Genomic DNA, 15,627 nt, shown 5'->3' on the forward strand with positions numbered 1-15,627 from the left:
CTACTTTTCTTTCCAAAAGATTCTTCCTTAATGCGGTAAGTAGCCTGTTCTCGATACATTTGTGTAAATCAAATTTTCATAAAATTAACTCTTTTCTGAAGATTTGAATAATTTTACTCTTTTTTTTTAAGATTTTTTATTTGTTTATTTGACAGACAGAAATCACAAGTAGGCAGAGAGGTAGGCAGAGAAGGGGGGGGGGGAAGCAAGTTCCCTGGCGAACAGAGAGCCCGACGTGGGGCTCGATCCCAGGACCCTGGGATCATGACCTGAGCCGAAGGCAGAGGCTTTAACCCACTGAGCCACCCAGGTGCCCCTGAATAATTTTACTCTTGAAAGTGATGTCTACTTGAAAAGGAATAGTCACTCCCAATTTGTTCTGAACACATCTAAATCTTACATATATACTTCTGTTTTAAGTGTATCTCAGGGAAATGTTAGAACTGCCTTTTTCTGGGTCTAGGGCCAGTATTTTGTTGTTTCTATTAAATTATCTTATTGACTTAGTAAGATTACCATCTAGTACTTCTCAGGCCACAGGCCCTATTCTACATGAGAGCAGCATCATAAAATTATTCTCAGAATCAAATCAAATTGAATGAGCTTGCAAGATTTAACTGTTTCATTTAACCCTAGGAAAATAATCCAATAGAAGGTGACCTGGGAAAATTAGCTTATCCATTCCCCCTACTTATTTGAATAAATGACTATTATATGTATATAATATAATGTGCCCAGTGGGGCTAAAAGTGAATGAGAAACTCAAGTTAATAACTTGCACTATTCATCCAACACTACGCTAACTGATAGTAGCCCTAGGCTGCTCCAGAGGAGCACCCCTAGAACACTAATAGCTGCAAAAATTAAATCAACATATAATGGAAGGAGATCTAATGTATCCCAGGCTCAGGGAATGTGACTTATGCGTAGCTTAATTAGTGATATTAACAAATCTAAGGGATATCATCAAAAAAGAGGATAGTACCATGAAATTCAGAGGAATGGGAAGTCAGAAGAGAATTTAGAATGTGAATTCAGCAATGTCTAGAAGAGAAAGACTGAATCTGAAAGACACCAGACCAAAGACATATTTTCCTCTGTGAGATAGGGATATTCATTCATCTTAATAAAGCATAGATAAAATTGCATGAAATATTTGTTAACTTCCCCTTAATCTAACTCCGTAATTACTAACTGACTTTTTAAAATTATCAGTTCTGCTTACTATGTAGCTAGAAACTGGAAAAGAGAGTGAATTTCTAGTTTGTATATCAGTTGTTTATGAGTTTGGTTTATATCAATCAGCCTCCCTGGATGGAAAAATTCTATGACACTGTCAAAATCAAATTTCTGACCATGACAGACTGCCACTCCTGAAGGTCTCTTAAAAACCAGATAGTCAACCTTTCCCTGGGGATATCCCTTGTGTCTACATAGGGTTATTGCTTAAGAGAAACCAGGCAGGCTCAATATGACAATTAAGATTAAAGAAAAAGATAAACATATACAATATATACTACACATAATTTTTACTACACATATACTACATAGTATTTAAAATATACTACTACATATATATAAAATAGATACTGTAAGTAATATATATTATACATAAAATTTTCAACCAGTCTATTAATATATTCTCTAAGTAAACCTTGAGGGCAAGAATCCTATAGGGCAAATTTATAAATGAAGAATCTGAGACTCAGTAGTTTAATTCGGTTACTCAAGGTCATATACCTAAGAAGAGGCCAAGATGGGATTTGAGCCCAGATATTCTAGTTTCAAATTCAAGACCCTTTTTATTACACCACTGTTTTGTAAGCTTCAGCCTGGAAATTGACAGAGGAAAGACTTCTCCCTTTTGCTTCATAAAACAGTTGGTAATGCTTCATAAGAATATGTAACTTGCAGTGAATTTTGGCTCCTCCTGCCCTTTCTAGGAAAATAACCTAAACTATAATTCACCAGGCAGAATGAAAGGACTGAGTAGGTCTCATGCACTTCATTAGAGGATACTGAAGAATTCTGTAGCTGTACCAGAGAGAAAGGAAGGGCCTTCTGGAGTCCAGCATATGAAGAAAAGTTTTAGGTTTCATGGGGAGAGAGAATTTGGTCTTGGAAAGGAGGTGGAGTGAGAGAGGAGATGGTAGAAGCCAGAGACAGCATGTTCAATCAGGAAAGTCACTAAGTGGAAATGTAAGAAGCATAAGTAAATGTCACTCTTTTTGAGTAAGGAGAGAGAGGGAATGATGGAAAAAGGAAAGGAGTGGGGCTGCTGTGAAGGACAAAATATATTAATGAGGAATATCATGAGCAGACCCATAACTAGTAGGGATAGGAAACTGGATTCTATCTCTGTCCTGCCTGGTGTGAGAGGTAGTCATTTTGAAAACTGAGCCACAATGTTTCAGGTAAAAAAATGTCATACCACACATTAGCTCTGCCTCCTGCCCTCTATATAGAATGTAGCTCCCCAGGAGCCACTGTGTACCTATATATGGGTGGCAAGACAGGCTTGTTTATGAGACCTGTGTGGGGCTACAATATCAAAATCTTTGCTTGTTTTCTCACCATCTTACAACAATTATGCATTCTTAACAGCCAGTGTTAAATTGACAGAGCAATGACTTTTTGTTACTCTAGAAACTGACTTCTCTTTGGTATTAGGACATTGATTGTCTTGATTCAACATGGTTTTTTCTGCTGTAAATGTTCATTTACTGTTGTAAATATTTTTTACTCTTACTCTTTCCTATATTTCTGTCTGTCTCTCTTTCTGGTCAGAATAGAATTCAACTGCTTTCAAAGTCACCAAATGGGAATTTTTTCAGCAAGTTCTATGCTATTTACAGAGTAGAGTTGCTATTAGGTAGATGAGAAACTTCAGTAGTAGGAACAATTTGTGCTCCCAAGTAGCAGAAACCTTTATTCAGCAGTAAATTTATGGAAGAAAATCATGGTGTGAAAAGTACCTTTGTGGTTTGGGGGTCCATTTTATAAAAATGTCTTTGAAAGATATTACCTAATGATGGCTGTTTACGTTGAAAACTGTGTACCTAGTCCTGAGACTCAACCAGTATTCTTTCATTCAGCCCAGCAGAGACATTAAAAAGGAAACATGCATCTTATAATCAGAGGGCAGAATTGCCATCACCCACATGACACCTGGCTTTTCTTTTGTCTTCTCTTTTCAACTGCCATTTCCTATCTCAGCAGGATCTATACTTCTAGGGACATTTCCTGAGAAGGTGAAAGTCATTTTATCTGGACTGTGTCTTATATACACATCACAAAGATAGCTATATCCAGAATAGCAATTTATGGGATTGTAACTTTTTGTAGGCACTCAAAGTAAAAGTGTAATTCTTTTTAACCTTCTTAGTTTGAACCCAACTATCTCTTCAGTTTGAATGGGGATCGGACATTATAGAATGGGCAATGTAGCAGCTGAAGCCAAGGGACTAGAGAGAGGGAAGACTGGAAATGTTTTGAGTTATCTCATAAGTTGGGAAGCAGATTAGGAGATCCCACCTGAGGGTTTCCTGTACAGATTGGGGGTTCAGCATGGGGCAGTAGCACTGGGAATGAACAGAGAGATTCAGTGATAAGATTTGTTTGTGGGAAAGGCAATATGTGCAGATAAGAAACAATTATCATAATTTCCTTAGCATAAATTCAGTCTCGTTCACACACACATACAAATGGGATGGACTTCTTACTAAAATGTTAGTTGTAATTGTTGATAATAGTTCATCAGGGAGTGAGCAAGTGGTAGGTGCAGGTAAAAGATGAATTGGAAGGGGCGTTTGCTCTGAGAAAGCCTGTCCGTGTTAACTGGATATATTAGACATGAGTTTTCATCTTATGAAAGGCTTTTTCATTGTATGAAAGGATTCATCAAATGTTTCTTCTCCGAGGCACCTGGGTGGCTCAGTGGGTTGGGCCTCTTCCTTCGGCTCAGGTCATGATCTCAGGGTCCTGGGATCGAGCCCCACGTCATTGGGCTCTCTGCTCAGCGGGGAGCCTGCGTCCCTCCCTCTCTCTGCCTGCCTCTCTGCCTGCTTGTGATCTCTCTCTCTCTCTCTCTCTCTATGTCAGATAAATAAATAAAAACTTTTTAAAAAATGTTTCTTCTCCATAATTATCACTTAGGGCATTTTCAACATCTGACTTACAGCTCATCAGTAAGTTACTGTTCCATAAAAAAAGCCATACTCATATTCCAGGTGGAAACACTGCAGCCACTGAGGCCAGGCTATGCTGTGATAAAGTTTGAAAGGTTCAATTCCAAAGGAAACATCTGAAGTTTTTCTAGACAAGCCAGAGCGTAGTCTGATTAAAAACATTGGAGCAGAACCATAAGGCTTCTCACTCTTTTCTGGAGCTCTGCCATATTGTTGAGCTCTCCTAAAGAAAATGGAATAAGGGAAGATGAACTGCATCCTTTTGCAAAGCATAGTGAAAAAATTCAACTGCTACTTAAAGCAGACAGTGCACACTGGTATACCATGTTCCCCCCAAAGGTTTTGTTGTTCTATATAATATTTCCAAAACATGAATGCTAATATTTAAAAAATCAAAAGATTGCATGCTTAGTGTTTCAACTTAACTTGAAAATTCAGAAGTTCTCATATTCCTGGGTTTACATTTCAACAAGCATGGCAATAATCTTCTAGAAAAGAGTAGTGATTGCCCCTTTAAGGTGAAGCATGTTTTCTCTAGCCTGTGTGCTTTTTTCCCCCTAATATCCAGCCTCTTAAAAAAAAAGTTCACTATCTGCCTGGCCCCTGAGGTATTTAAGTTTTCAATCCCCAATCTGGAAACTGAATTTCTTTAAAAAGAGAAATGCATTTAGGTAGCCCAAGGCAGACACTAGTCAAGAGAAAATCACAGGTACATCCTGTCTTTACCAATCCCTATTACCTATTTCCAGCCTATTGCTCTGGCCCTCTAGGAGAAAGATTTTCACCAAACAAATATTTTTGAGCACCTACTATATTCTATGCCCTAAGGATATAGTGTAAATAAGGTGGGAAAAGTCCCCATTCTCATGGAGTTTATATTGTAGTGAGGCGGGAGAGATAAGCAAAAAAATACCGCATCCCCCAACACATCTCCATGATGGGCATTAAGAAGGGCATATGATGTGATTAACACTGGGTGTTATAAGCAACTGATGAATCATTGAACACTACATCAGAAACTAATGATGTATTATATCTTGGCTAATTGGATTTAAATAAATAAAAAAGAAGAAAACAAATGCATAATAAATACAATAAACAGAAATAAGGCCAAGCAAGAGAAAAAAAAGAAAGTGATGGATAGTTCAATAAATGATTAGATCAAGAAAATACAACACACACACATATGTGTGCCTATATATACACACACACACATATATATATTTGAATATTATTTCACCTTGAAAAAGAAGAAAATCCTTTCATTTACTAAAACATGGATGAAACTGGAGGGAATTCTGTTAAGTAAAGTAAGCCAGAGAGAGAAAGGTAAATATTATACTGCATGTTATCACTTATATGTTTATCTATGTCTAAAAAAAAACCCTGAAGTCATAGAAAAAGAGAGTAAGAAAATGATTGTCAGGGGCTGGGAATATGGGAGATAATAGGGAGAAACTGGTAAAAGGGTACAAAGTTTTAGTTGTAAAATGAATAAGATCTGAGGATCTAATGTATAAAATGGTGACTATAGTTGATAACATAGTATTGTGTAATTGAAATTTGTTAAGAGGGTGAACTTACATATTCTGACCCAAAAATAAATAAATAAATAAATAAATAAATAAATAAAAAGGACACGAAGAAGAAGAAGGTATATAGGTGCAGTAATGGATGTGTTAATTAATTCAACAAGGGATACCCATTCACAGTGTATATGTGTATCAAATCACCATGTTGTTACTTTAAATATCTTACAATTTTGTCAATTTCACCCCAGTAAAGTTAAAAATTTTTAAACAGAGAAAGAGCAGATATCTTGATATCTTGGTTATCACAAAGAGAATGCTGAGAAAATGAAGCAGTCCCTGCCCCCAGATCTGGCAGTGAAGGAGATGAAATGGACCTGGCACACTGATTTAAACTGTATTACAGGGGTGACTGGGCAGCTCAGTCGTTAAGCTTCTGCCTTCAGCTCAAGTCATGATCTCAGGGTCCTGGGGTCAAGCCCCACATTGGGCTCCCTGCTTGGCGGGGAGTCTGCCTCCCCCTCTCTGCCTGCCTCTCTGCCTACTTGTGATCTCCCTCTCTGTGTCAAATAAATAAAATCTTAAAAAAACCTGTATTACAATTTCACAATTCTAAACAACAGAAAACAAAACAAAAAGCAAAAACAAAGGGAGTGTTGGGTAGTATTACTTTATATAGTGTGGCCAGGGAAAGGTATTGATTAGGTAATATTTAAGCCGAGACCTATATGAAAAGAGTAAGTGAGTCATCGGAACAGTGGGGAGATTGTTCCAGGCCCTGGAAATAGCAAATGCAAAGACCATCAGCCAGGACTGTGCTTGGTGAGCACAAGAAATAGAAAGGAAGCTAGTGTTTGTGCTATTTAAGACAGATAGGCAGATTGTAGTAGAAAATGAGATCAGATATCACAAAAGATTATGTTATGCATTAGGCCATGGCATAGATTTGGGATTTCATTCTGAGTGTAAGAGAGAAGGTTCTATAATTGGAGGGATATGATTAAAGGGATATGATCTGACTTACATATTAAAAGGATCATTCTGGCTACTGTAATGAGAATAGACTATAAGGGGACAAGGAAGAAGCAGGAAGATCATTAGGAGGCCACTGCCATGAGCCAAACAACTGATGTTGGTGGCTCAGACTAGGGTGGTAACAATTAAGGTGAGAAAAGTCATCAGAATCTGGACATGTTTTGAAAACAGAGCCATGGGATTTGCTGGAGGACTAGACTGACTCCCAGGATTTTGGCCTGAGCAACTGGAAGGATGGTGATGGAGATGGAGAAGGCAACTGAAGGATCAGGTTTACAGGAAGGAGAAATCAGAATTATTATTTGGGACAAGGGAAGATTGATATGCCTACTAGATATGTCTACTAGTGGAGTTTTTTAATAGTTGTTGAATAAGCAGTTAAGAATATAACTCTGGAGTTTAGGCAAGAAGATTAGGCAGGCTACAGATATAAATTCGGGAGTTGTCAGCATATATGTAAGTAAGCCCATGAGATGGAGATGGAATGAAATCATCTAGGGAGTAAGTGAGAGGAGGGGACCTGAACCCTGCAGCACTCTAATATTTGGAGATGAGAAAGATGGGAATTAATAATCTCAGTTATGCATGCTTTAGACACGTTTCCTTGCAGAAGGAAGTGGCAGTTATACATTGTGCTTTGGTTTCTACTGTCAGATGATTAGAAATTTTAAGGGTTGCTAGTGGTTTCTTTCCTTATTAAAGAGAAATGGATTTATTTTTAAACTCAAGGCTATTCCTATCTCTGCTGACTGAATGATAGGAAACCCACCACCACCATTTTTTTTCCTCATAGCAGGAACACTATGTATTTGTTGGGCAATTTTTTGCTTAATGTTTGTCTTTCTTTGCACTCTCACTACTCTGAAGATTATAAGCCCCACGCCCCACACAGCCTTGAAGATGTCTAATTCATCACTGTATTTCCTATTACTTAGCACAATACTTGCTATACAGAATCTTCAATAATAAAAGATAACATTCATTAACCAGATGGGTTCTAAGTACCTATTAGTGGTCAGACATTGCCCAAGTTGCTGAGGATACAGAGGTACTACAGACCTTGGCTTGGATGATCTCTGAGCCTAAAATAAGACTGGAATGATCAGGAACAAAGTGATCTTTGCTATAAGGTATCTGGACATGATGAATGTCTGCCCTTTATGTAGGTGGACTATGCGGTTGCCTAGTGCACAGGAGAAGTTATTCAAGTTCTGCATAATAGCAAACACTGAGTGTGGCATATTTCACACTACATCATTATCATTTGAGCCTCAAAATGTCTCTACAAGGTAGATATTATTATCCATGTTTTACAGATAAGAAAACTGAGGTTCAGGATGCTTTATCAGACAAGTTAGTCCTGCTGAACCAAGTAGTTGAATCAGTGGCGGAACCAGGATCTCTTCAACCAGAGTCTCCTGATTTCACTTTCCATATTAGATTCCTTTATATTTAAAAACTCCATTATTTTAAGATGGAATCAAATCCAACTGAGTAAGAAATGGTACGAGAGAGATAAAAGCATTATTTTCAGAATAATGACATTTTCCTGCTTTCCCTAGAATGGCTGGTCAAGGTCAAGTATTAGGGTTGGCTGGAAAATAGAAACTCCATCTTGGTTAAGAGGTACAACTAGTGACCTTGTTGACTGAATCTGTTCTATTGCTCTATAGTCTAGACAACAAGAACACTGATTGAGAACATTTGTTCTGTTACATTTACAAAACCTTTGCCAGATACACAAATACAGAACTATTTAGCTTTTTGCAGTAATCAAGAGTTGTGGCAGGGTAAGAGCCAATCTCAGAAGCAGCTCCAGCTGCTGGGATTATTGTTCCTATATCTGCTTTTATCTCCTTTATTTGTAAATTTAGTTTCTTTTCCTTGTTCATTATATACAATTTCCACCCTGTCTGGAACCAAATTTAGAGAGAGATTTCCATAAGTGTCAAAATATTTTAAAGGATATGCACCTCTCAGAGGCCTCTTAACACCACCAGATCATATCATGAAATATTGTTTATAATCTTTATTATAACAATTACAAGAATATTATGATATCTCTTCACTATTTTTATTTATATTTTAGCCAGGGAATAAAAAAGTGACTTTGTTTCTTATCCAATAATAAAATCCCTAGTTTCTCATTTAAGGAATATGAAATGGTGAAGTAGAGAGAAAAATTTAAATGTTAATGCCTATCAAATTTTATATAACACTTATAACCAAGGCACATTTTATCTCACTAAATTTAATACATAACAATATTTCATTTTTTATCTACTTCCTAATGGATAGAAGATTATAGGCATTTTATGCTAATATCCATAGCAAAAGAGATATTTTTCCTTAAAAAGACAAAATGTTTAATAGAAGTTCATGCCTAATGATAAAATAAGGCCAGGAAGCATACTTAACTTCAATAGTTACTTGGTAGCTAAACAAACCATAGTAATACTTATAAAAATAAATACCCTTTTTACGCAGCAGAACACTGGCATGTTTCCGTCCATTTCGGTTTTCCACATGGCAGGTATAATTTGCCAGGTCGGCTTCCACCACTGAATCAAAGATGAGTGTCAATTCCACTTCTTTTTCTCCAAGATGCTCTTTGAGGAGCCTGAAATAAAGACAGTATTCTTGGTTGAACTGGTTTGACTTGGGGAGAGAGCAGCCATGCAAAAATATAGATGATTATATAGTTCACAAGGTCTCCAGTGGGCATGGAGAATCTTAACTGGGTGGAATGTATGGAGCCTTCAATAAGAAAACACAAAAAGTGACTCTTGATATGAAGATCAGATGGAAAATGAAACAACTGAGGAATTCATTCAGCAAAAAGAAATATTACCATGCCAGTAAGCTTTGGTAAATGAAGCCAGCATGATTTATGTGGCAAAAATGAGGAAACATTGGGCTCCATGTTCTAAGCTGAATGTACGAAAACAAATTAGATTTTTGCACCATGCTATAAAGGGAAAATAATCGATAGGTGTAGTGTTTGTGTTAGAAGTTTGAGTTTTAATAACGGGATAAGAAGATAAAGAAATGAGACTTGAAAATGGTTATAAAAAGTAAACTGAAAATGTTTAGTAGCCTTCTATCCCCAAATATCCATGAGAGAAGTCTGTTCACTTTCCTCTTGCATTTGTCCAATGCAGGCATGTGCTCTGTGCCCTAACCTACTAATTGCTAGCACCCTGTCATGGCCCTGACTTTTCCAGATACTGCTCCCTGTTTTTCTTTCTCCTTTCTCTCCCCATACTGAAAACCCTGCCCTATGTGACATTTTCTCATAGTCCTGCTTTTATTTTCTGAAGTGAAGTTATAAAGGGCCTTAACGGCCAGGAATAGATGTTCTTTACAGAGGAACTGAGTTGCCAGGAACCTTTCCTATGTGTGCTTCCCATTTCTTCGAGAGATAGTGTCACTAATGACCAGATGCCTCTTGAATGAGGTGAAAGTGGGTACCTTGCTGACTTTTCTGTTTCCTTCCTTAAAAAAAAAAAAAAAAAAAAAGATTTTTATTTATTTATTTGAGAAAAAAAGGGAGCAAGAGAGAGCATGAGTGGGGGGATTGGGGGAGGGGCAGAGGGAGGGGGAGGAGCAGACTACCCACTGAGCAGGGAACCCAATTCAGGGCTGGTTCCCAGGACCCTGAGATCATATACTGGGCCCAAGGCAGACTCTTAACTGAATGAGCCACCCAGGCACCCTTTGCAATTCTACATGCTGGCAATCATGCCATTAAGTTCTGGGCTGAGTTTCTTTTTTTTTTAAGATTTCTTTTATTTGAGAGAGAGAGCAGGGGGAGGGGCAAAGGGTGAGGGAGAGAGAGGATCTCCAAGCAGCTCCCCGCTGAGCATGGAGCCTGAGTCAGGGCTCCACCCCAGGACCCATAATCCAGTTGGATGCATAAATGATTGAGCCACCCAGGGACCTCTGGAGTGAGGTTCTTAAATACATATATTAGCAATATAGAAAATTGGAGCACTGGGGAAGTTAATTCTCATATCCTTTTTGACACCTGGTTATGAATGCAGGAAAGAACCCTCTGATTTAAGGGCATTTAGCAGAAATTTGGAGAAGACAACTATGCTTAGAAAAAAACCGGGTTCTAAATACAGGCCTCCAATTTACAAGTTTAAGCTGGATCCTTACAAAGTAATTAAGTCAATGGTGCCTTAATTTAACTCACCTTTAAGTTGGGAAAAATACCCTACTCAACTTTGTTGGGAGGATAAAATGGGTTAAAGCAATTTAAAAAGTAAATAGCATTGTACACGTACAAAGGAATTTTATTAGACATTAACATTTCATTATCAAAAAATTGTTTATATTTTGGCTCCTACAAAAATATTTATATTGATATTTATTGATATTTAAAATTTGGTTGGCTTAATCTCTTCTGGTTCCCCTTTGAGAGAAAGAAGGCTTAAAGTTGGGTTGGTGGAGGAGAGTTCTTAGAATCTAAGTCTCCCACACTGAAATCTGAAGCCCAGATTATATTCCAAATAGACATGCTTTTAAAATTAACCCTGTTTCTGTACCCTCCCAATGATACACATATCTGAGAGTAGATAATACTGGCATTTGCAACTTGAGTAAGTCTCCTGCCCTTTACACTTATGTACCATCACTGACTTAAACAAATGTAAGAATTTTCTTAACCCATTTTATTGGTAGTCTTTCTAACTATTTTCTTCCTTGACAAAGTTGTAGTTTTCTTCTCTCAACATATATCTAACCAAGGGAAAAATGGGAATTTACCATCTTTATGGTTTATATTAAATTTTACTTTCTCCATTTTCTCCCTGCTTTGGGTAAATCCCATTACACTCAATTCTTTTAGTTTCATGGAACCTGCTATGGAAGAACCCCCTTTAGTGCCAGAAGCTGCTTAAGCACCACAAATTAAGCTTGATTTAAAGCTTCATGTGTAGGGCAGTCACAGCCTCTGCCAGGCATGAGGCCGAAAGTTGATCCTGTCCTTTCAGACCAAGACTTTCCCTTTTCATTTCTAATGCAGTTTCCAAAAACAGCTCTTCACAGGCTGCAGAAAGAATCTGGAGGGAAGAATTGAAAAACGATCTGTCGTCCATCTATTAATATATATGAGGTGTCTTAATTATCAGCTCTTGAATATCCAGAAGTGACTGGCTTTTTGGGAGTTAGAGTCAGCTGATGTTTATATCTACAAATCACTCAGTATAGCAATCATAATTTCCTAGCAAATATTGATATATAACAATCTACCAATGATTCTTTGTCAGTTCCTGATGAAGTGCTTTGCTCTGGCCTAGACATTTGGTGTAAGATAAATATAAACATTAAAAGACCAGGTCCCTGGGGTACCTGGGTGGCTCAGTCAGTTAAGTGCCTGATTTTTTATTTCGGCTCAGGTCTTGATCTCAGGGTCATAAGATTGAGCCTTGCATTGGGCTTCATGATTGGTGCAGAGCTTGCTTAAGATTCTCTCTCTCTCTCTCTCACTCTCCCTCTGACCTTCCTCCTCAGCTCTCACTTGTGCGTGCTCACTCCCTTAAAAACAAAAACAAAAACAGGTCCCTGTTCCCAGTAAGCATTAAAATTTAAACAAGATACAAGATCTACAAAGTTGAAAAAATATAGACATAATGATGTAAAGAGTGGTACAGTCATGCTTACAACAGCTTTCAAAGATAGGAGAAACTATTTTGACTAAATTATCTGGAAAACACTTGAGAAGAGTCTGCCTAGACAAAAAGAATAAGGAAATGTTTTCGAGGATGGAAGATAGGAACAGGTTTTTGCAGAATATGTGAAAGAAAGACACTACAGAGGCTGGTTTTGAAACAGAGGATACAAATGAGAGGATCTTGGGATATACTATGTGAAGTATATTTTGGGATATACTACTTGAAGTAGCTTCAGAAGCATTTTATTCCAAGGATTAGCACTGAAGGCAGGTTATATGCAATAGCAAACACCAGAAAAAAAATAGAAAATAATAAGTTCAGGTGACAGAAATCACCACCTTCCAAAGTTTTATTTAGTCAATACCTATTCTTAAAAACTAATTTAGTCAAGACCTATTCTTAAAAACTAATACTAAAAAAACTTGCAAGTTGTCACTCTCATCCTTACAAAAGAAAAACAGTTGAAGAAAATTAAAAACAACAATTCTTAAATCCATCAGAGAGTGGACAACACAGGGCAAACTCCTGCCCCCAAAGTTTGAGACAGGCCAGTACTGAGAATCACATTATATTGGGAGCAGAAATCAAGGAGCAGGAGCCAATACAGATAGAAACAAACTATAACTAATAAGTCACTGTAAGGCCAGTACACACTAACCTGAGAGTTTAAAAACTCCATTAGATACAATCTTTTGGGGTACTCCACATTTTCAGGTTTGATTCTAGGAGCCCTAACAGGGTCTTAGGGTGAAGATCACAGAAAAGTTTCCCTATGCTCTGTCAGGGGAATTTTAAAAAGCAACTATCTTGAAATGATCCCAAAGCACTCCCTTCTTTTTTAGTAAAGACCTGAACTGAAAGGAAACTCTTTTATCAGAGCCTAAACTACTTGGATTTTACCAAACTCAACCTTCCTGAGGGAAAGGAAATACAATACCCAACTCCAGCCCCCTCAAACTTTCCTGTATCACTTAAAAAGAGGAAGAAAGCTGAGAAGCAGTTGTGAAGGTCATAGTTCAGAGGCACAGGCTCACTAAAAGACCGAGACTTTATCATAGGATTATAGAATGCTTACCACCACATCAATCAGGCTCCTGTATGATAACAAGGGCTTTCAGCTGAAAGAACTGCAAAGCTCAGACCCTATTTAAGAAGCAGTCTCTAGGAAAACACAAAGAAAACAGTGGAGACATAAACGAGTACATTATAGGAAATTTTAGTCTCTTACACCTACAACTATAGCAAACACTAAACCCAGCCTAACAACATAAACATAAAATCTCACACTAAAAGCATTTACCTCAGTTCCTCTTACCTGATACATAATATGTGGTTTTCAAAAACAACAAAAAGTTACCAAAAAAAAGTTGAAAAGTGAAAAAAAGAAAAAAGCCTAACACTGCCCCCCACCACCAAAAAAACCCAAAGAAACAAAAACCCAAAGAACACAGTCTGAAGGGACAGAGCACACATCAGAACCATATTCAGATATGGCAGATATTTTGGAATGATCAAACTGGGAATGCAAAATAACTATGTTTAATAAGTTAAGGAATCCAATGGGAAAAATGAACAATATATATCAGCAGATGGGTAATGTAAACAGAGAGATGGAAACTCTAAGAAAGAATCAAAAGAAAATGCTAGAAATAAAAACACAGTAATAGTAATAGAAATAGAGAGTGCTTTTCATGGGCTCACCAATAGACGGACAGAAGTGTAAAAAGTTGGTGATCTTGAAGATATATTGATAGAAATCTCTTAAACTAAAATGTAAAGAGGAAAAGGCCTGAAAAAAATGGAATAAAATATGAAATTCCCAAAGGATAATTACAAAAAGAGCAAGATACATGTAATTCAAATACCAAAATGAGAAGAAAGGAATAATTAGAAATATATAAAGTATTAGAGTTGAGAATTTTCCAAAGTTAATGAAAGACTCCAAACCACAGATTATAGGAAGCTCAGAGAATACTAAGAATTAATACTAAAAATGGACACCTTGATATTTCATATTCTTACTGCAGGGAATCAAAACAAAGAGAAATTTTTGAAATGATCCAGAGGAAATAAAAGTACCTATACAAGAACAAGAATAAGAAAAATATCAGATTTATCTTTAGAAACCATGCAAGCAAGAGTAGAGTGAAATATTAAAAGTGTTGAAAAAAAACAAACACTGACCTAAAATTGTGTATCTATCTAAATTATTCATCAAATGTGAAGGAGAAATAGAGTTTCTCAGACAAATAAAAACTGAGGGAACTTTTGCCAGTAAACCTGTCTTGCAAGCAGTGTTAAAAGTTCTTCAGAAAAACTGAAAATGATACAGGTCAGAAATTTGGATCTATATAATGAAAGAAGTGTTAAGAAATAAATGAAGATAAAGTATTTTATTTCTTCTATTCATGATTTATCTAACCTGTCACAGTTTGCTTAGAACAATAATAACTGTTATAGGAAAAACAAGTTCTAAGGATCTATTATATAGCATGGTGGGGACTATACTTAATAACATGATATTGCATATGTGAAAGTAGCTGACAGTAGATCTTAGACTTTCTTACCACATTTAAAAAAAGATTTAATTATGTTAACTGTGTGAGCTGATGGATGTGTTAATTTTCTTGATCTGGTAATCATTCTACAAGGTATATGCATATCAAATCATCACTTGTACACTTTAAATAATACAATTATATTTGTGAATCATTTTTAACGAAGTTAAAATGTGAAAAACAATACCATTGATGTATTTGGTGATTATAGTTTGTGGATAAGTGAAATTAATGACAGTTACAAGGTACTTGCACTACATGTGAATAAGTATAGTATTATTTATAAGTGGATTTAGGTTAATTGTAAATGTATATTGCAAACTGTAGGCCTACCACTAAAATTTTTTAAGAGTACAACTGATATACTAAGAGAGAGAAGAGAAAATAAAAGCCCATAAAATGCTCAATTAAAACCAGAGCAGCCACAAAAAGGAAATTAAGAAAATAATGCCATCCGTTGGCAACAAAAATAATAAAGTACTTAGTAATAAACTTAACCAAAGAGGTGAATGATGTGTATAGGGAAAATTATAAAATGTTGATGAAAGAAATTAAAGAAAACACAGATAAATGGAAAGACATCCTGTATTCATATACTGGAAGAATTAATATTGTTAAAATGTATAAACAATCCAGAGTG

General features: G+C 36.6%; 1 protein-coding gene across 1 annotated transcript in view; it reads right to left on the reverse strand.

Moving 5' to 3' along the window:
* Positions 1-15,627, reverse strand: part of LOC111161285 (interleukin 1 receptor accessory protein like 2) — a 645,149-nt gene that overhangs the window by 19,636 nt on the left and 609,886 nt on the right. Inside the window, exon 7 of the mRNA XM_022524867.1 lies at positions 9,226-9,371. Coding sequence (XP_022380575.1) covers positions 9,226-9,371 — 146 coding nt within the window. The remainder of the gene's footprint in view (positions 1-9,225; positions 9,372-15,627) is intronic.

The sequence above is a fragment of the Enhydra lutris genome, unplaced genomic scaffold, assembly GCF_002288905.1.
Source record: "Enhydra lutris kenyoni isolate GAN:26980312 unplaced genomic scaffold, ASM228890v2 scaffoldscaffold83, whole genome shotgun sequence".
NCBI classification, from domain to species: domain Eukaryota; kingdom Metazoa; phylum Chordata; class Mammalia; order Carnivora; family Mustelidae; genus Enhydra; species Enhydra lutris.